This window comes from Haliaeetus albicilla, chromosome 4 (assembly GCF_947461875.1).
Source record: "Haliaeetus albicilla chromosome 4, bHalAlb1.1, whole genome shotgun sequence".
Classification (NCBI taxonomy): domain Eukaryota; kingdom Metazoa; phylum Chordata; class Aves; order Accipitriformes; family Accipitridae; genus Haliaeetus; species Haliaeetus albicilla.
In genome coordinates, this window is record NC_091486.1 from 30,640,345 (window position 1) to 30,662,718 (window position 22,374).

Below are 22,374 nucleotides of genomic sequence, written 5' to 3' on the forward strand. Positions count from 1 at the left end.
GAAGATCCCCTTCAACCAGAATATAAACAACACAGAGAAGCTGCTGCATGAAATAGGAAAATTAAGTTCAAAGTAGTGATATTACTAACCTTCTAACAGATGGTCAGAAGTTAGTTTAGCTCCCCTAGACTGGGTTTTGTTTTTCATTTTGAAGGAAGACATTTTTTGCTTGGAGACTCCAGAGTTACAGAGGGTCTGAAAGCCTAACAAGTTGGGAGTAGGGGAAAGACACAAAAGCTGGTAGTATTCAATAAACAGGAGGAAAGAAACAGTGAAGTCACCCAGCCAGTGACATGGCTACAATCACCCTCCAAGAAGCCATTTAGCACCAATAGATGAAATACGCATACAAAGATAATAAACCACAATGCATACGTATTTTCCGAAGCATTTTCATGCTGTGGCAACCACCTCTGACAGGCCACAAGAGCTCAGCTTAAAATGCCAGGCTGAAGACAGAGCTGCAAACAAACTCTCTAAGCCTGCACTAATGTGACTGTCAGCAAGGACTTAAAAGTTACATCTCTGAATTAAAAATTACACTTTATATAATGTAATAAACAAATTAACATAATATATTACCTTCCTAAGCACCAGGGGTGAATTTAAGTCTGTACAAGGCACAAAAGGTTTCCTATGCTGAAGAGCTTGCAACCTAAGCAAGATAGATTGAGAGTGGACAGCTGCCCCTGAGGGGCTGGTGTTATCTGTCCCTATTTATTTATTTATTTGCGTGGCTCGTCGTAGCACTGTAGTGGGTTGGCTTGTAACTCTGGCCACTGCAGACATACAATGAAGATGATATCTTCAAAGAGCCTTGCACGCCAATTTTACAACGTGAATTACAGGCCATTTTACTGTATTATAGGAGGAATACAAAATGCAGCATCAAACTGATGTTATCACTATTTTTAGCATCTGTAAATTTTGTGTCATTTTGTTTCATCAGAGACCTCAAGGCTGTGCGCAGGATATGACTTTTCTTTGCAGCCTTCTCTCATTCATGTTTGTGGCTAATAAGAATAAAATCCTCATCTCCATTTACCCTAGCAAGCAAAAAGGAAGTTTTGTACTTGCTGTCCCCAAGAGGAGTTTCATGGTAACACTTCCCCAGAGAGTGTTTTATGGCTTGGGAAAAGGAGTGTAGGACATGTAATCAAAGGTGTCAAAACTTCTCCTGTGACTAAGCGCACTCTTGTGACTCCCAGAGGCCCAGGGTCATCAATTTAGACATCCCAGAACCACAATGGCAGAGTCCCAGGATGTTCTCCCAGTTGATGCTGGAATCTGATCTTGAGTTTCAAGGAAACACAAGTGATTAGAGAAGTGTGTTAAACAAATGTAATGAGTTATCCAGATATCAGGGAAATCGGGGGGGAACCTCCAGAGGCCATCTTGGCAGAGCCAGTAACATCTATGTCATTCTTTACAGCTGTATCTGCTACTAAGGCCTTTCAGTGACAGAAACTCCACAGCCCCCATGCAGTCTAATCCAGCACACGTCTGTTCTCACTGCTGGAGTCACTCCTAAGCTTTGACACAAACCTTTCCTAAGGACATTTCAGTTTACAAAATAAGCTTACAAAATAAGTTTACAAAATAGAGAAACTGTGAAATCACACACTACAAGCTGCAGAACAGCCCATCACACTTCATAAGAAATGTGGAAATTTAGCACAAAACTAAGTTAAGAGTATGCCAAAGGAACAGAAACCAAAAATTTCACCATTGACTTATCCCTGTAACATAACACAGCCTCAACATGCACCTGCAAAGGCTTAAAAATATATTCCTGCCTCTTAAAAGAAAAAAAAGCCTTAAGCTTAAAACAAATTACAATTTTGCTGAGTTCAGATTCTCTTCTACCTACAGAAGACATGAAAAGCAAGGTCTGTCTTCTAGTCCAAATTCTTTGTAGTGCAAGCAATTGTTTTGTTGTCCAAAATTAAGGGTGAAAGGTGACTGATGATGGTATCCTGGTCATCAGTTGATGGAGGGTGCAATGCAGCCTTCTCTTCCTAAACTGGTCAAGGAACCCATCCCAAAAGGATTCTGGACATGGGGCCATGCTCTTACAGTTAGCTTACCACTGCTGCACAAGGAAAATACTTGTGTTCAGAGGCCCAAAGCAAGCTGTGTCTCTGAATAGCCCCAGTGTTTAGATCAGAATGACTGTCCACCTCTGTGGGTCTGCAAGAACACTTCTCTAAGCTACCACAGGACAGAAAGCTGTGGCTTTGCATACTTGCAGCTCCTGACTGCATGTCTTGCATTAGGAATTGTATAAAAATACACACCCACGTGTAAACACATAAAAGACAGGCCCTGCCCTCAAAGCACTTACAATTTAAACCAACAAAACACACACTGCTTTTTACACTAACTGCCACATATCTCCCACCCTAAATGGGACAAACTGTGTTTTGGAGAAGCCTCCCACACAGGCTCCCTGCCCACGCTGCAGAGAGCATCCCTCTGGCCAGAGCATGGCTGCAGGTGTCAGGGCTGCTGGGGAGGGGAGAGGAGAAGCCAGAAGAGCCAGCAGGAGCAGCAACCTGCCTTACTGCCCAGTCTCCTGCACCTGGCTCGGGAAAGCTGAGGTGGTATCGGCAAGCAAGAGGGAAAGGCAGAGACTTGTCTGCAGCAGTGGGAGAAACTAGAGGGGTACACAGTATCTGAACACAGGCCAAAGGGGTGTTGGGACAATTATTTTAGATGATTTATAGAACATGGGCTTTTCATACAAGTCAAAGTTATGAATAAAGGTAAATCAAATCTTCTCTGTATATCTTTGTGCTACTGTTCAGTTGGGTAGCAGTATAAATTCAAAGAAACAATTATGCTTTGCATGAGTGAGGCGGGGGGGGAAATATGGGGACTACCAAACCTTAGCAGACAAGCCAATGTTGGCAACAGCTGCGAGAGCCTTGGGCAGCGGGAAGGCACGACGAACATGCACTGGGTTATGTTTTTCCTGATTCAGCAGGAAGACAGAGAAGATGAAAGGCAGCAGTGTCTACGGTACAAGCTGAAATCCCTTTGGATACATCACATTAATATGATCATGAGGGCAATGTGTGATCAGTCAAAGCTTAACTACTTGTCAGGAGGGCTGCTGGCCCCCAGAGGTTTCCTGATCCTTCTATCCAAAGACTGGAAGTTACTCATAGTTCCCTTGCTCTATCAAGGGGATGTTTTCAGAAACACGCAGGCAGCCAGCTGTTTCCAGAGAGTAAGAACTGGAAAGGCCATAGACTACAGCATCCTCCACAAGCAGAGAAATCCTCCTCAGCAGCCCCACTATGTGCACAACAGGACCGTTGTCCACAGACAACTTCCAGGAGCAGCACGTGTTGCCCAGGGGACTCTCACTGGTATCTCTGTGCCCTACCTTCACAACACATTTCTGAGCCCATGAGGCTGCCTACACTGAAGGAGAGGCAGTCCTCTCACCTCCAACACATGCTGAGCTACAGCTCTATCCTGACTCCACCACTCATCCAAGCTCTCCTGGCCGAGCACAATGCTGGTAGAAGTCCAACTCCGAAGGCTCCCACTCCCCAGCCCTAGCCCTAGCCTTGCCCCTAAACCTCCTCCTCTCATGCAGCACAGTACATGGGGTCCAAAACCCCAGCCCATTACACACAGCAGAGAGAATTCAAGTCACTTTGTCTTCCCTTTTCAGTCAACAAAAACTCCTTGTATGAGAACATACTTACCAGCATGAAGGAGGGTTGCACAAACTAGTCCCACAGGAGAGCAATGTAGTGAGCACAGTGTTGCAATATATATGTTTTCATATTAAAAACCAAACTAGAAAAGTGGCCAAGGTAACAGTGGCAGAACTTGTCGTCTCTGTTGAGAGTTCTAATGCAGAGAGATGGTAACCTAAATTCACAGCTTTCAATAACTTTCTGTTTGGGAAACTGAACAAGACAAAAAAAATGCACAAAAAAACCCTAATACAAAATTAGGCACAGTTTGTTCCAGTCCCTGACAGTTGTTCAAATTAGAAAAGACATAATAGAAGCCTCTGACTGGGTGTCACTGAAAAGCAATCAAATATTGATTAGACAAGGTAAGCATGGAAGTCCCCTCCAAACTCAGACTGTGTCATTCCCAAAGAGGTAATATTACAAGGGCTTTAGGGGGAACTAGAGGGGGGATGTGTGGAAACAGAAGGAAAAATGAGTCAGCTGTAATCCACTATTGCTTCAAGTAACGCCTCCGTAGCCTTCAGCCCACCTATTAGACCAGTTCCACAGAAATACCCAACCTTTGCATCATGGCCACATAAATCAACACTGAAATCTATCAGACATGATGAACTTTCTGGACAGGAGAGAAAAAACAGTACAGTTTTCAGAAATTTCTCAGGCCAGTGAGTGTTTGTTTTGAGGGCAGGGCTCTTGTCAGCAACGCTAGCTACAAGTAAAAGATAAGGAGTAAGACCTCCATTCCTGCAGGAGTCTATGTTGTGAATTTGAGTGAGGGTCACTTAAAGAGAAGGAGGTGTGGGTCCTTCTAGAAGAAGGAAGAGGAATCTACCCACATCTGTATATTCTGCCAGCTCTGACACAAGGGACAGCCAACAACCACAGGCACCATCTAACAGCATGTCCAGGAACACCACCACTTCCCTGTGGCTGAGTGATCAGGAAATAAACACTAAGAATTGTCCCCAACTCTCCTGAATCCTCAGACCTGGACCTGTAATTTCTTCATGTACCAGAAGCACAGGAGGAAACCCTGGTTATTATCCTCATAGAGGAGCATCTGTTGCTACTGCTCTGCTTAAGAGCCCCACCACCAGTGTTTAGTATTCCAGGTGAAGTGGTGAACATACTGTAAAACTCAGGTTCTGTATCACTGCCACTGTGAGACAAGCTAAATTTGCCAAATGGCTTTGTGACCCCACCCTTGTAGATCAGCTTGTTAATCATTATCGTCATAGAGGTGATAAAGTTGTTTTATAAGCCAACACTGAAGCAGTAACATTAACTACTTATGTAGGGGCTGGTGTATTTCCCTGCAGATAACATTTATAAGAAGGCACTCTCTTTAAAGACACAGGTTTGCCTCATAACCTCCTGGAGCACCAAGCAATCTGTTCCACTTATTCCTCCAGTCTGATTTACATGTCAGACACAAGTGACACCTGGAGGGGATGGGTTAAGTGATATGAAATCCCTAAAACACCTTGAACTACAGGTTCAAATCTCAACTGGATTGTCCTGGCCTCTCCTCCTGACAGAACAAAATTTATGACTATTTCTTGAGGCCAGACGCACACTTGGCTCTATCTGAGAGACAGACAGAATTTGCCAGGAGGCACTGACGCAATGCAGAAGAGACATGAAAAGGCCAAGAGGCACTGAGAAAATACAAGGGGTGGTAGACATGAAGCTCATTCACCATTCTCAATTATATATATTGATGGGATAGAAAGTACTGCAATTATTGGGATTAGTGTCACAAGCATGTCTGGCAGAAGGAAGCCATCTGAAGGAGCAGTCAACAATTGTGCACAGCTTTCAACCATCCTCTAAAGACAAGGTTTCTGCCTCTTCCTGGTTGTTTTCCTTCTACCTCTCCAGAAACAGCTAGTCTGAATCAAGCCTTTTGCTAACAAGCTCAGAGGTAAGCTCCAGCATCACCTAGACTTCAGAGTACCACAGAGAATGTACTTCCTAGACTGAATGAAAGGGAAAATAAAATCTCCTGAACAGATCGGCTTGGATTCACCACTGTGGTCACTACCCTCCAAATTCCACTGGTGGAAGCTTTGTGGAGGACAACTAAACACTTAGTAATCTTTCTTCACCTCCAGGACAGGTGAGGAATATGCCTTTGAAAGAACTACCAATGATATAAGAAAATAGGGCTAGAAAAAACACCTCTAGAAACCTCCAGTTTATTCCTCACCCTGCGGCACAACTGACAGATGACTGTCTGACTTGCTTAAAAACTTCTCACCCCTGAGATCCCACAACTCTCCAGCGCTCAAAATTGCTGGGAAGTTGGTCTTAATGCCTGCCTTAGATCCCTTTTGCTGCCGTCAACTATCTTTGTTTCACACTCTACCTCCTATCCTTACATTGCACAATCTGTTTCAGAAATCATTTTCTGATGCATTCTTTTCCCTGTCACTGGTGATCTCTGTCACAAGCTGGGAAGAGCAAAAGCAGACAGGGGTGCAGGAAAGCTACAATGCCTGCCTTTACCTATTTGCTAACTGGAGATCAAGCAGGTATTTTCCACATTTGTTAAGCGTGGAGATTGGGCATTAAAGCGCAAAGGGTAAATGGAATCTCTGCCCCACGACAGATTTCAGAAGGGTCGGGATTTCTGCGACGAAAACATGGACTTGGAGACAAGCATGCTACAATATGCTTAGCTAAGGATAATGCAAGCTGCAGAGAAAAGAAAGGGAAAACATATTCCCTGCCTGGGAAGTTCCTAGTCATTTATATCTAGGGAACACACAATGCTTGTGGACTGCTAATTTCCTTGAGGACTTTTTCCCTTCCGTTCACCAGATTCTTAACACCGCAAATTCTTGTTACGATTTCAATGCGCAATTAATCTTTAGTTCAGAGGAAAGGGAAATGGAAGGAGGAAGGATAATCATGAGGTAAAAGCCCCAGGGAGGCAGATATCAGATCTCAGCTCTGCCCCATCTTTTATGCAATATACTGGTCTGGTCAGCTTTCCTTGCTCCATTTTGACTCCCAGTCACCTCTTTCAGATTGCCTGACTTATTTAAATTGCAAGTGACTTAAGAGAAGTATGATTTCTTAATATTTGTGTGCATGCACACTAGAATCAGTCACTATGCATTGCTGTAAAACAAATTAAAAAAGAACACGGCAGTAACTTCCGGAGAGCCCCATCTTTTGTTGCTACAGCCATGCTATAGGCCACAATCCCAGCTCCCGACAGTAAGGGTGATACCATCCCATCCTCTCTCTCTTCTTCCCTTTACAGCCTTTGCAGGTCCCTGGCTGTCCCAAAGGCCTGTTCAGCCTGTGGTACAGGTGGCAGCAGGGTGGACAGGATGGGGTGAGGCCAGGGACTCCGTTCATCCACTGCTGACAGCAGTGCACAGTGCTGGCTCTGACACACATGACAACATTTTGCCATCGCTGGCCTTGACACAGACAAAGCAACATCGCACAGCCGCTCATTGTGCCGTGCTAACTCATCATCCACACAGGGCAGAGAACATCCCGAAAGGAAACCTGGCAATAAACACTGCAAAGAACAAAAAAACCCACAAAGCCAACCACCAAATAAATCAAACTGAAGCAGAAATGAGTGAGAATTTGAATAAACAGAAATCACAAGCTCCCTTTGACTTCTTTGCGGCAGGCAGTCCACATTGACAGCAGAGCCATTTGCTGTTCGTGGTCCTTCCAAACCAGACCACTCAACATGCTGCACTTTAATTTGGTATTAAAGTGATAAATTAGCCACTAACTATAACAGGCACTGGGAAGAGAAGGAAAAACAAAACAAGGTCAAGAGCAAATGCTGCTAATCTGTGACAAGCACATACAGGCAAGGGGCATGGTGAAGACAGAGTTTTACATTGGTTGGGGGAGAGGAACAAACCAGTGACAGTCCAAGTGAATTTACAGCAGGAGGCAGAGTGGATGACAAGGTCCCTTCAAGCCCTCCCCCACTCCTCTCATGGAAAGGAAGAAAAGCCTGAAATTTCAGCAGGTCTTTAGGTGCAAGCTGACACAAATGAGAAAGAGATGGAATTGTCTCAGTATAAACAACATCCCTGGAAATCACTTGTGCCAGCTACCCAGCCAGCTCTGCAACAAGACTCTAGCCCCACAACTTCTGCCTTCACACTCGCTGTTTCCATTGTCTTTCTTCCTTTCTCCTTCCCCCAAGGTTTCCAGGCAGCTACATGTCAATTTTGTCACACCCCAAGTTCTCCTAATCTTGTTGCAGGGATGAATTATAGGTTGTTTTAAGAAACAGGTATTCAAGCAAAGGTTAAAGGCTGTTTTAATCAAACAAGGTTGAAAGAGTACCAGGAATTTGTCTGGTAGAGAACAGAAAGCACTTTCCTTTGCTTAAAAACATATGTGACTCTAACTACACACACAAGCAAATATGCATTCAGGCAGAGAGTATATATGTGCTTTTTTTTTTTCCTTAAGATTAAGCAGGCAATTCCATACCAAGATATTAACTGACTCTACATGCCCACTGAGCAAGACATTATTTCATGAGTGATATCACAAAATTAGAAACTTTCCTGCCTTGCACAGGACTGGATCAGGGAATTTTGAGGAAGAGTCCTCTGAAGGATTTTAGAACAAGAAAGCAACATACCAAGAAAATGGCTAAGGTTACTCTGAAATAAACTCTGTGAGTACAAAGTATATTTTAAAAAAAATTCTAAAAAAAAATTTTCTTCTCTCATCCAAGCAGGTAGCCCTGAGACAGTATTTTGCTTCCTCAGGAAGTTTGGTTTCTTGGGATGTTATTCCTTGAGATATATCCAGCTGCCTCTCCTGAAGAGACATTTTATGTGAAGTACAGCAATGAGGTTAGAGCCCCATCTTTCACACTGCTAACCCTGATCTGCAGTACTGGGCCTTTCATTCTGCACAGCAAAAAAAGTACAGAAGAAACCTGGTTAGTACAAAGCACTAGGAAAGGGGTAGCTTATATTGCTACTGCATCTTCTAGGGGCTGAAAAAATTAAATTATCTCTGGAGATCTCAACTCAGAAGCTCTTGCGAGCCGCTGGCACCACTGCTGGGTTGTTTTAAACAGAGTTTCATTCTAAAAAGCCACACTTACGCCAAGTGGCCTAGATTACATATTCACATGGAAAAGCATCACATGTATTTAATAAGCCCTGTTGAAAACTCTGGTTTCAAGCAGTGCAAAAACCAGTTCTGCTATAATATCTATTAACAATCTTGTTATATCTCCACACTTTGCCTCCAAGACTTTAACACACCCAACTCAGATGAACTTGTCTTCTTGGCTGCCACTTGCCAAAATGCTCCTGGCCAGCTCTTCCCCCATGAGCCTGGCTGGCTTTGCCATGCTCTCTACCTGACCACGAGCCATTCTGAATGACAGCAACTCCCTTCCCCAGCAGAACTGTGGTAAAAAGGAAACAACAGTAAGATCAATGCCATTACTACTAATTGTTAAGCAGAGCTGTCAGCACTTTGGGGAATTATACACACACCTGGAATATCAGCTAACCTGAAGTTTCCTGCTCTGCTGAAAGGCAGCTCAGTGCCAGCAAACTCCAGGGAGTGACAGAAATGAGTGATAAGGAGCCACAGCCAGCCACAGGAAAGTATACAAACTGTTTAATTGCCATTTTGCTATCAGACCTTTTAATATTTATGAAAATGTATATTGTGGGTTTTTCCCATCCTAGGACTATTTTCATATTCTTCTGCTAATACAGTTACCATAGTCATACAGGCACAGGTCATAAAGGAAGGACATGAGGATGGCTATTAGCATTATGTCGTTACGGTCCGAGATGCATGTTTACATAGTTCAAGTACAGAATTATCTAAGTGCCTCAAAATCTTAATGTATTTAAATTGCACAACATATTTAAAATAGGTCAGACGGACTACCCCTCCAAAGTACTGGTTTCGCTCTTTTGAGCTTAATTGTGCTTAGGTTGTCTATTTTAAACATACACATAGTAAAGTGGGACCCATTTTACCTTAACCCCATTAGAAATAACTTGTCCTGTGTGTCACAGAAAGCCTGCAGCAACGCGGGGAAGAGAGTCCACACAACTATCTACTTCTGTCTACCTCCTACCAAATATTTAAGAGCAGGGGCTGTACCTGACACGCCAGTTAAAACCCACCACCGTTTTAAACCAGCTCTGCTCTGAGCAACATCTTCAAACCTGTGGTCAGCTGAATACTACTGGTAGTAACACACTGCAGGACTTGCATCTCTGTCACACACGCTGTGTCAACCCTTGCTTGGGAGGCTGGCAATGTAAATCAATGTTTTCACTATGGTGCTGAACTCTGAGTTGTGGCAGCTACGGCACAGATGTGCTTGGCATTTTGCTGCCTTTATTGAGCACCATGAACTCCTAACAGAGAACTGCAACAGACAAATCTTCAGCCATCTCAGCATAGCCAGGCCTGCCAAAAACCTAATCCTCCTTCTCACTTGCCACCTCCTGCCCCTCAAGCAAAAAAAGGGCTTGCCTAAACTTAAAAGGATCTCCTGGTACAGCTACATGGGTAAACATCTTTGGTTAATAAAAGTTTAAGCTGATACAGCTTATATTGAATCACTGAATGATATAAATAACAGCAAAAGACTTTCTCATTGATATAACTGAGTTTGCACTAATGCTTTTACAGGTGTCGTGGTTTAACCCCAGCTGGTAACTAAGCACCACACAGCCTCTCATTCACTGACCCCCCACCCAGTGAATCAGGAAAAAAAAAAGGTAAAACTCATGGGTTCAGCTAAGAACGGTTTAGTAGAACAGAAAGGAAGAAACTAATAATGATAACAACAATAATAAAATGACAATAATAATAAAAGGATTGGCATATACAAAACAAGTGATGCACAGTGCAATTGCTCACCACTTGCCGACCGATGCCCAGTTAGTTCCTGAGCCCCACCCCCCAGGCCAACTCCCCCCCAGTTTATATATTGGGTGTGACATCACATGGTATGGCATATTCCTTTGGCCAGTTTGGGTCAGCTGCCCTGGCTGTGTCCCCTCCCAACTTCTTGTGCCCCTCCAGCCTTCTTGCTGGCTGGGCATGAGAAGCTGAAAAATCCTTGACTTAGTCTAAACATTACTTGGCAACAACTGAAAACATCCGTGTGTTATCAACATTCTTCTCATACTGAACCCCAAATGTAACACTGTACCAGGTACTAGAAAGAAAATTAACTCTACCCAGCTGAAACCAGGACAACAAGTATGGCTCTATCCGTTAAGAGCTGGGGTGGGCTGGGCAGTGTTTGTCATGCACCTATCCCAGTAGCACGCCTAAACTAGAGCAAGCCCAAAGTATGTTGGCCAAAACCCAGTTTTGTCAATCAATATAGCCACGTGCACACTACTGGTTTTCACCAGCACAGGCATGTGGGTTAGATGCCACATCCCATCCTTCTTATGCATCAATAGAAAGGAACTGCTGGGCAAGGACACCACCACTGATGGGCTTGGAAGTCATCAGGCTGTATGGTATAAATCTAAGCTGAGCATTTCTCAGTAATTGTATGAGGACTGAGTGACCAGAAAAGAAGTTTTACTTCTGAAAAAACCAGCAAGTAAAGAGCAAAGTAAAGTCCACATCTCCTTTCAGTCTTTGCTATTGTTGGGACTCATGAAACAACTTGTCTAAATCAACCTAAAGTTTTGCACATGCAAAAATCCTAAAAGGAGCATCTCCAATCTCCTCCATCTCAGTCTAGGAAAATACAGGGAGCACCCAAATTTGCCATTGGAAAAGGAGGTGTGACAAAAGTGCAACATGGGTTAAAAGCCTGGAAAAGTGAACTAGACCTAACAATTTCTTTGTTCTTCTAAGGCTTCCTAATCCTGATCTAGCAATATACTAGGCTCACATTAGGTGGAACTTATGTTTCATTGAAGTTCATTTTTATTCCCCACATTTTTGTTAGGGAACCTTATATGTGCAAAATCTTGAACAGAAACATTAAGATTTTCATATTGGGAATGCTTCTGTTAGACCAACTCTTCACCTAGTCCAAAACCCTATCAGACGCTATAATCAGTACCATATACATCAGAGGAAGATGAAATCATTGATCCGTCTGTCAATAGGCAAGACATCTTCCTAATCCCCTCAGTAAATAATATGTCTATTCTGAAACCTTATAATCTCTTTATCTTACGTACTGTAACTGTGGACATTCTCATTATGGATACTTAATCCTCTCAAAGATGATAAACTTCTGGCCTCAGTAATGTTACCGTGGCATTAAGTTCCTCATGCTTGCTGTGTGTTCTGCAAAGAAGCATTTCCATTAAGGATTTTTATGCATGTCTCATATTCACTGTATGACCTGTGCTATATTATTGTGAGAATAGGGCTCTCCTGTTCATCCTTTCTCTCTGCTGTTCTTCACATTGTTTGTAGGTTCATCTACAGGTAGTCAGGAAAGTTGATCTGAAGTAAATGGATGTTTTAATTAAATTTTAAGGGATTAGTTTATCTACAATGTTAAAATGGATAAATTATACTACATTAAATCCCTGTATGGACATACACATTCAGAATGAAAATGGCCTTAATACAATTTAGCTCACTTTGCTTCCAAACTAAATGGAGATAAACCAAATGAAAGACACTTATATTTGAATAACAGTATTTACACAGTGATTCAATGTAATTCAACTCATCATTTTAAATTCCCGTATTTTGTCACTTCAAAATTTTTTTCCTGAGTGCTCCCGTGTAAACAAGTCTTCAATCATCATCTTTTTAGATCTCCTACCTTGCTCACAATTTCCTTCCTTGACATCCAGTCATTTTGCTGTTACAGTGGATCCTTTTTATTTTACCATATCTTTTGGCCATAGTATAACCAGGATGAAATAATTGCTGTGACTAAGAGTGTTTGCACAGCAAAGACCATCACTGCAATAATATTTGTATACTTGTATATCTTGCTATTTAACATCAAAAAGAGGCAAGTCATTAGTTAACTCTCTGTGTGGATTAAGCACCTGAATTTTGAACTGTCACAATAGCCACTTCAAGTCTTCTGCTTTAAAAGCTCCTGTTAATATGCAATCTAATGTAAGTAGCAAGAATCACTTTTCCCAAGAAATACAAGAGTCTTGTCTGAGTCAGCTTCTGTCCAAATCAACGTATAACGGTGTAAAAACTGTTAGTCTCACCAAAAGCACACAAAATGAATGGATAGTTTTTAACTCCAGCTTGCATGAACTATGTCCACATGTCCACAAAACCAGTGATATGTCCATTAGTAATGTCAGCAGAGAACAGTGTTCACACCACCACTAGGTTTAGGGTGAAGCTACCCTGGACTGTGACTGCACCATCAGGGACTACACTGCACATAAATAAGAGTAATCAATTTTTCCACTGTACTATGTCTGCTAAAACCATCAATTTCAGGAGTGAATACTTGCTTCCTAACAACTGGAGGTCTCCCTCTTTAAAGCTTTAATAGCCCTAGATAAACTGGCTAACAGATGCAGTGGTGTTATGGGTGACGCAGGGCAGACTACTCTCTGGGCAGATGACACCGAGGAGGGTTGGAAAGGAAAGAAAGTGTAGCCAATGGGGCAGAATAAGCAAGCTGTCATGCTTTGTGTTTCTGCTTGTTAAATCTGAATGCACCTAATTAGTTATCTCGTCTGCTAACACCTCCAACAATGACAAGAGGCTTCTAAGAAAACCCCACGGGAATGCCCATAGATAGACTTGCTGTAAACTTTAATGTAGTCCCTGGGGCTCTGGTCTGCAGTGAAACCTTGCTGGGGTGCATGTGTGTGTTTGTGTTTATTTTAAATAAACATGCACATACAAATAAAGACCATCACTTGCTGCCTCTCTGGTTAAAGGTCAGGCCTACTCACATATGTACTATAAACATTTGTTAATGAGTAAAGTACTAGCAAAACCACTACCTCACCAGGATTTGGCGAGTTTCCAAAATTAAGGACTTTTTTTTTCAATTTTTTCCACCTTACTTTTAACCTCACAGCTAAGGCCTTCCCCAGCAGAGCCCTGTCCAAAATGATCCAAGTGACAATAATCCCCAGACCATCACATAGCTCAAGTTATGTACTCTGCCACATCCATAAGGTCTAAGCATGGAGCTCTGGTAAGCTTGGAAAGAGATTTTAAATTGGATTGCATTTTAGAATAGTATTATATGCTGCTTCACCTACTGGCAAACAGGCATTTCAACTTTTTTGCACCTAAGAACAGACCCTCATACCACATATTTGAAACTCAGCTGCTTGGTAGGAAACCACCCATGTTTTCTAGGATCTTTAAAGAGAACTTGGCTAGGAAACAAATCGGAATTGAGCTGGGACTAACCAGGGTAAAGGTTGCTTATATCTGCAGATTACCCCTCTCTGCTTTTCTAATTCACTCACCATGCCTTATCTTTCCATTAATCTTTAATAAACCTTTTAGTTAATTCCCCAAACACACGCAATCTACATGACAGCAGGATACAGTGCAAAAGCAGCCCATGGATCTGAGCAAATAGGCAGCAGAGGAATCAAAAGGAGGAGAAACTTTTAGGATTAAAACCCACCCAAACTGCAGGTCAGTAGAAAATTATGAGCAATCGGGAGAAAGCAGCGGTAAGGGGCAAACCAGGGAGGAAGCAGGGGCTGTAAGGGTATTAGTGTTTCTCTGGCTGTTGGATTCATTTTCTCAATAGGGCCCTCCTCCCCTTTCCACTCCAGTTCCACTTTGACAAAAACAAGCAATCCGACTTCAAACTTGAAGCCTCTGAAATGTGGAAAATCCTCTCCAGGCTGAAAACAAGGGTATAGCTAGATTAAAAGGTAAATGCAATTTGACCCACCCCAGCAGAAATGGTAATCAAATTATATTGCCTCTAAATATGATAAGTTTGGGGCTGGGGCCCTCAGGGGAAGAGAAGGTGTCTTGCAAATACAAACACAAAGAGACATGCTAAAGGGAACTGCTAAATCAATGGATGAATTGTGACTTCTACCCTCCCTCCCTCCCACAGGGTGCTTGATAAGCTGCTGATTGCTTCTAAAACATCTACTACCAATGTTAGGAACTGATTAAGCAGCTTACAAAGCACTGGGGGCTAATAGACAGGCCCACCAGGGAGACTGCAGCTCTGGAGTTAAGTAGCTTGCTTTTTCATGGCTTGATTATTAAAGAGGAGATAGCAAAACATGCTGAAAAGATATGGAAACAGTTTTAGACCTCAGATGACTGGCCCTTTTATTTTATATATGGAATCATTTCCACCCTGGGACTTCACCGACCAACAAAACACATATTTTCTGTAGTTCTGTAGTCTCCAGCTCTGAAGGGCATCTGAACTCCTTCAACTTAAATGTGTCAACTGAACATCCAGAACTGACTATGCTACCTGTTACCCTGCAGAAAAGTCACCACTAGACAAGGGAAACACCAGTGGAAGAAGCTTAAAATAATCTGTATTACATATCACTGGCAATGGCATTAGAGTGTGAACACAGATGTGCCCAGGTCAGCTAGCTCGTCTTACCTCATTGCTTCCTCCATTGTGCATCTGAGCACTGCAGCACATTCACCTTAGATTCCTTATCCTCTCTTTTCAGCTTTTTGCCAAATTCTTCTTGTTTAATCTGGTACACAATAAAATTCTGCTGCTCAGGCAGATGTACTGTAAGGTGTTTACTTAGTTCAATCGATACCAATGCAAAGACGTTTTGCTGGCACATTAGCTCTTCTGCAGTCATGTCTGTCATAGTAACACTGTATGGCTTAACTTTGTGTAGCAGGTTTGCTAAGGTTTTTGTGGTTTTTTGGGGTTTTTTTTTATTTTTTCCCTTCTTGTGGTGATGCCTAGCAGACTTTGTAAATAAGCATGTTGCACTAGGGACTGTACAAACTCATAAATTCCTGAATAACTATTCTTTCAAGCAAAGAAATAAATACTACTTGTCACCCCGTAGGCTGAGCCTTAGATGAGCCTTCATTGATGAGATGAAAAATTTCTCACAGCAAAGTTCTCTTTGCAGACTACAGTTTTCTTCAGCAGCCTCCTTCTAGCCCCATTTCAACACTGACGCTCTAGGCTTTCTCTCTCTCTCATCCCTAACCAATTCCCCTGTTAACTCATTTTTATATTAGACTATATACCACAGAGATGGCTTGGAAGTAAAGCTATTTATGCTATGATCAGCTAGAAGGGAGAATGTACAACTAGCACTGAAAATGAGAACAGGCTTGGTGTGTAACAGGTAGAATTAGTCGAAGAAACTTACCTGCTGAAGGTCTGCAAGAGAATAAAGATGGATTTGCTGGAGAAGATACTCCCTGGGAAAGATCCTGGAATAGAGAAAAATGGATGTGTCATGCCTTGGTGACTGGGAAACTCAAAAGATTTCCTCTCCCCACCAAAAGACTGCAGAACAATCATGCTAGAGAGAGCGCTTGTCAGAAACCGGAATTATGTCACCCTGTAAGCACCAACTACTTTTATAGCATTCCTCATGGGCACAATTCCACAATAAGTGCTGTGCCAGTGTCATTCTCCAACTGTCAGGTAAGGATGTGCCGTGACATTTACAGCCATTGAAAGCTCATCCTGAGCACAGGTGTTTTTTAAACAATTAACCCGGTAATAAAAACAAATAACTCAAACTACATATTAAAAGTATTTCTTACAGTTTTTAGCACAAGATTCCTGGTCTGCTAGAAAACTGTAACAGTTAGTTTCAGATGTGATTTATGGTTTTGTAACTGAAATAACTATACTGGGAAAAATGTCACGCAGATACTGTTCTTCCACCATAAAGTTGATTGATATTAATTCCCTTTTGCATACAGAAATATATGTATTGGTATAGACTTTATAATTACTTGAGAAAGGCACATTCTCCTTACATAAACCAAGGTTTCAGGCAAGACCATTGATTATCCACTGATAGATCTGTTCAGTAAAGCTAAATTACAGAAACTTGAACAGAGAAGAGATGTCCTAATTAGAGTGACTTGCAGTAAAATGAAAAACTGGGTTAAAGTAACATTACACAGAAAAATGAACCTTGTAACGGTAAGTGGATGTTAGCAGGAAAAGTTTATGAAAACCTATGTATCTGCCATAGAAATGTCAGGAAGAGAAAAAGTGCATCTAATTAAAATCTCTGTCTTCGCGTGCACACAACAAGCTGACCGGCTTTATTTTCCATCTACGCAGAACAAATACAACACCATGCTAAGGTATCATTGGGAGTCAAGAATCACATCACTCTTGCAAAAAAAGCAACCACGCATCTCAAGAGGTGCAACTATTTTACTCTAAATGTTGCTTAGAGAAGAAATTGTGAACTCAGCTCCTACATTACAATGGTGTAGTTTTAAGTCAATACAGAAACAAAATTCTTGATGTTATTATGTGCATGACCAAAGCTCTGGCAAAGATCGGTTTCCAATGGTAGAACTGAATGGCAGTGAACCAAAAGACCACTGGACATGTTCAAAAAACCAAAGATACTGAAAGGCTGATATGAACTCACATGATTATTATACCAGACTAACGAGAAAGTACACAGGAACTCAAGAGATTTCAGAAGCTGCTACAACATAAGTAGCTAAAACACAGATCAGCAGGGATATCAGTACCAACTGCAATCTTTGACAGAACACTGAATCTAAGAAATAATGGAAGCACCTTGGTACATCCTACTCCATTAGTTGTCTGAAATGACTATCTTAAACCGATGCTTTCAAAGCTGTCTTGGAGGGACTAGGACTTTTCACTGCTGTTAAGGTGAGTGGTACAAAGTCTCATACTCCTTTTGTACTTTTGAAAAAAATCTAAGCTTTATTGGGGCGGGAGGGGAAGTCCTGCAAGCAAGGCACTGGCAACTGGGAACTGCCAGTCTTACAGCACTCTTCTGAAGCAAGACTGTGCCCTTGCTCCTTCTGACTCACCAAGCATGTCTGCTCTACCCACCTAATTCTCAGCTGCAGTCTCACTGGGATACTGCATTTTCCCCTTTCAGTTCTGTAGGCTATACCATCGCTCCTACTGGAGGTGAATGTGTTCCAGTGGCTCTGCTGCATCACACCTTCATAATACATTTGGCACAATGTCAAAGACCACTAGAAAACAGTCAAAATCCAGATATTAGACAACGTCCGACATTGGGATTCCTCATTTGCACATGGACTTATTAAAACTGATTGCTAAGGAGTCAAATCTGAACAGCATTTTGAAGCCATTAGTATTTTTCAGCTCTGATAGTATTTCTTTCATTAAAATTTCCCCATCATTCTCCCATGATCACACAGGCAGGCGCTAAACAGCATGGTAGCTTTGCCAGGAACTATATTATTTGCTGATGCCCTTACAGCACTGCTAAGGAAAATAATTAGCTAATGAAAGATTTCCTTTTTCAGGAAATAGCCTGAATAGCCCATAAGGCAGAAACTGTCAATGACTAATATCGATGACTAACATCACGTTCCCCTGCCTTCAAGGACTGCATTTTATTTCCTGCAAGTTCTAACTCCTTATAAAAAGTGTGCAGATAAAAAGCAAACTCATGATTGAGGGACTTCCTTTATCAGGGGGCGTCTCAGCCAGCACAGACCCTGGTGACAGTCATCCTCTCCTTGTACCTGTCCCCTCCCTGAGATATGTTAATTTGCAGCAGCAGCTCTGCAGAGCCAGCATCTATCACCCCTCTTCCCTTCCAAATCTATCTCCAGGAAAAAAAGAGGGTACTGTCCTCCCAGTCTTATGCAAGACATACACACACACATATACCTGGCACTCAAGGAAGAGGCACTCTATGGAAACTGAGGCATTAGAAAACCCTCAGTAAGTAAGGCTGGTCCAGCTTCAGATTTGCAGTCCTCCTACTGCCTCGAAAAATCACAATTTGGTTGTGGTGGGCCACAGAAAAACAGCTGAGCAGCTAGAACTCACATGTACAACAGCATTTACAAAATTTCTTAGGAAGCAACTGGACCAGTTCCTGCATGGTTCCCAATACACCTGCCCACATATCACCAAAGGTGGAGAGCACACAGCTTCATGGGTGTGAAACCACTGAAATTGCCTAAAAGTAGGCAGCTCAGTCCCTGATCATTTAAAATATAAATGATGCACCCTCACAACACCTGTGGTGAGCTGAGTGGCTGTTTCAAAAACACATCTTGCTGTGCTGCACATCTGCAACTAAGATCTCCTCCAGAAAACTTCTCTAGTCCCATTTGGAAAGAAAAAACGATGCTCAACAGCTGCCTGAACATAACTTGTGAAGCCACCTCCCAAAAATGTGTCTGTTTATTGCCAGTTTTGTCAGCCTCTAGTGGGTGGGGAACAAGAGCATAAGAAGCACCAGAATATAAAATTCAAACACATTTTCAAAAAACCTCATCATAAAATGCAAGCAAATCAGTTGGGGCAGAAAATCCACACAGACCAAGTAGTCCAATGAGCAAGAAAATGAATGACAGCTGGTTTCCAACAGCTTGCTTGTCTGCACAGGTTCTCTGAGCCTAATGAGGTGACGGTTTATATGAAGTCTTTTTCAGTAGGGGGCACACAGGACTAATTCAGAGCCTCTTGCTTCTCGACCCAAACACTTCCTCTGGAACATAATGTCTTTGCCATCTCTGTCCTTCTGTCAGCTGCAACTGAAATTGGCCAAAGGAAGCCAAAGTCAGTGGAGTACAGCAGGCAAGATGGGACTCACACAAACACCCTGCCATTGCATTAGCATCCAGACAAAGTGCTACATGTCATCCAAACCGACCTAAAATCACATTCATGTCTAAAAAAATCTGACAAAGACCACAGAGCAGGCTAAGATAAATACACTTAGAAACATTTCACTAGAAAATATGTATTTACTTTCTGCATGAGATGGAGCTTTGAGCATGCTTGGGTTAATATCAGGCCTTGATCCAAAAAAACCAAAACATGTGCTTGCATTTTATTTTTCCCTTGATATAAAGGTCCTTTACAAACACCAAATGGGAAATCTCTGGTAAGTTATTCGAAAGCAAAATAAAAGATGTCAGTTTTGTAAATCTTTTGATCCATGTGCTATAACGAACTGAATTTTTTTTTTAAGTTGGTCAATTAAGAGCATTCAGTCAAATCTTAACACAGAAGAAAACTGGAGTGAGCTAGACAGAGGTCAAATGCAAGATGTTAAGACTCATCACAATAAAAACTCAAACCTCTGCTGCTTCAGAATGTGACCTGTGACCCTTGAGAGGCAAATGGTATGGAGCACACGTCCCACTAAAAGCACCTCCTAAGCTTTCACAGTTTGGAAACTCCCGGACTAGTTTCACCATCGATGCAAAACAGAACAGTTGTGAGTCACAGGATTGCTGTGCTGTAAACCCTGGCTACCAGTCAGGGTTGAGCCTGCAGTGAACAAACCAAGTTCAATGCTAACCAGCGCCCTAGCTTTGCCAGTTCCTGTGAACAATGAAATCCAAAGTCCTATTGGTTAAAGGTCTCTAAATTGCTTTATTGTTACGTGCTAGAAATAAAAGCAATCAATGGAAGCAGGAAAGAAACCCCCTCATCAGAGACTTTTGGTCCAACTAAAAAGAGAACTGAGCATTCTCAGTTTGTGATTATTACTCTTTTTTATTTGATACTTTGTAATCTGAAGCATAACCTTCAGGCAAGATAGAATCAAAAATTTCATCCATTCCCTTTCGGATGATCTTATCAGGTAAGTATTTGCACAAACAAAGGTTATCTTTTAGTGTTGTCCTGCAAACAGAACCACCGATAAGACTTTGCTTTTTGCGTTTGGACAAAGCGTGTAGTCATGGTGCTTTGTTAGCACTAAGTAATTGCTCTGCATTTAAAGCCTGTTTATCATCAGCTTAGGTAATTTTTCTCCAGTGGGTTAAATACCCTGACAGCTCTGCTAAAGCTACAACCGATTAATCTGCCCAAGCCTGACACTATAACCCAAGTACAAACGTGATAAGCAGAGCGAACTCTTCTTTTTACAGCACAATCAAAAGAAATCAAGTTAGCTGGCAGGTGGGCACAACCAAGTCTCTTTTGTACCAAAAAGCCTGTTGAAACCTAGGGTGGGAGGGGGAGGGGAAGCTGGCACCACGCTTTCATGTGCCAGCCAGGAGCGTCTTGTTTGACCAGGTTGAGAATTGTATGACTGAGCTCTGACTCACGGGAGACGCAGATGCACCAGTCTAGCACGCAGCCCCATGCAGACGTCCTCTCCACCCCTCTGCAGGAAGCTGCTACACCCACAGCTGGCACAACACCGCAGGTACCAAGTCCGTTTCCTCAGCCAGCACACTTCATAGCCTGGCACCGCAACTGACACCACCACCAATGTACTTTTAAGCTACGGCACCATGCTGCAAGCTAAAGCAGCTGACAGGCTAGCACATGCCGATTCCACCGTTCCCGGATTTCTTTTGCCCCCTAGACGAGGGGCAAGAGGACCTCTGAAGGCCCTGCAGCGTGCACCGCCAAGAGCTGCGGCTGTGTGCGTAGCACACGGACAGGAACTAACCGCGTCTGCTCTCATCTCACTGACGGGAGCTCACATTTTTCAGAGTTACTATTTGATTTTAGAAGTACAGAGGGGTATCAGTGAATTGCCAGTTATCCCAAATATATGTGGCAGGGTAAATAACATCTCTTCCTCGGTTTTCTCTTGCAATTCATTTGACATGGAATCTGTTAATTTAAGGTAGAGAACAGCACCAGAGGTGAGGGGGAAAGGCAGGATTTTTTCCAGTGTTGCTAATTCTTATAGTTTTATTCGGGCTTTTGATTTTGTACTTTCTTGAAAATCCCAGCTCCTGGAAGTATGTTGGGAGAGGAGAACCCCAACTTTCCAGCCAAAAAAGTTAGAGAAGTGGGGCCCTGGAAAACCCAGTGATTTGAAAGTCAGGAGGTAATAATAAATCAATGAATTTAAAGCAAAACAAAACACTCATTTATTTAATTATTGTGGTATTATACCAGATTAATGATTTTTTTCTAATTCTATGGGTTTGGCTAAAAAAGCATTTGCGAACCATTTCACATTTGGGAGGTATGAGCACTCTTCTGGTTATGTTCTGGGAATAGCCATTCCTAAATATCTCAGCCCACACTGCCCACAAGCATCCCTATGTTAAAACAGTTACTCTTATCATCCATCAGCGAACCGGAACCAGTATATAAACTTCCAGCTAAAAACTCTCTCTCCTCTGTGGTTACTTGAGCAAGGTTATGGTAACATTGTGAAAGACAAGAATTACTACAGATCAAACTCAGTAATCAAGTGCCGCTCTTACTAAAAGCAGGATGCAGAGAATTAGAAGCACACAGTCTCATTTTGAAATGAAAATAGCTTAGATCCCCAATTAACTTGAAATGAAGAATAAGAAAATGCTCTCTTGCTTTTGTCAGGCACTTCTGAACCCCTGCAGTTTGCTGCTGGAAGTTCTGATATAAAAACACAGGGATAAAAATGACACAAGTCACATTTGATGTGGTGTCTACAACTAAAAGGAACTTCTTTTAGTGGGCATGGATGATGGTTGGACTCGATGATCTTGAAGGTCTTTTCCAACCTGAATGATTCTATGATTCTTTTTAAATCATTACTTTTTTTTTAAA

General features: G+C 42.2%; 1 protein-coding gene across 5 annotated transcripts in view; it reads right to left on the reverse strand.

The window, feature by feature from the left end:
- The window catches only part of PLEKHM3 (pleckstrin homology domain containing M3), an 89,361-nt gene that overhangs the window by 16,169 nt on the left and 50,818 nt on the right, over positions 1-22,374 (reverse strand). For all 5 annotated transcript variants that reach the window (XM_069781715.1, XM_069781716.1, XM_069781714.1 and 2 more), the window contains one exon: positions 16,016-16,079. In XM_069781715.1, coding sequence (XP_069637816.1) covers positions 16,016-16,079 — 64 coding nt within the window. The remainder of the gene's footprint in view (positions 1-16,015; positions 16,080-22,374) is intronic.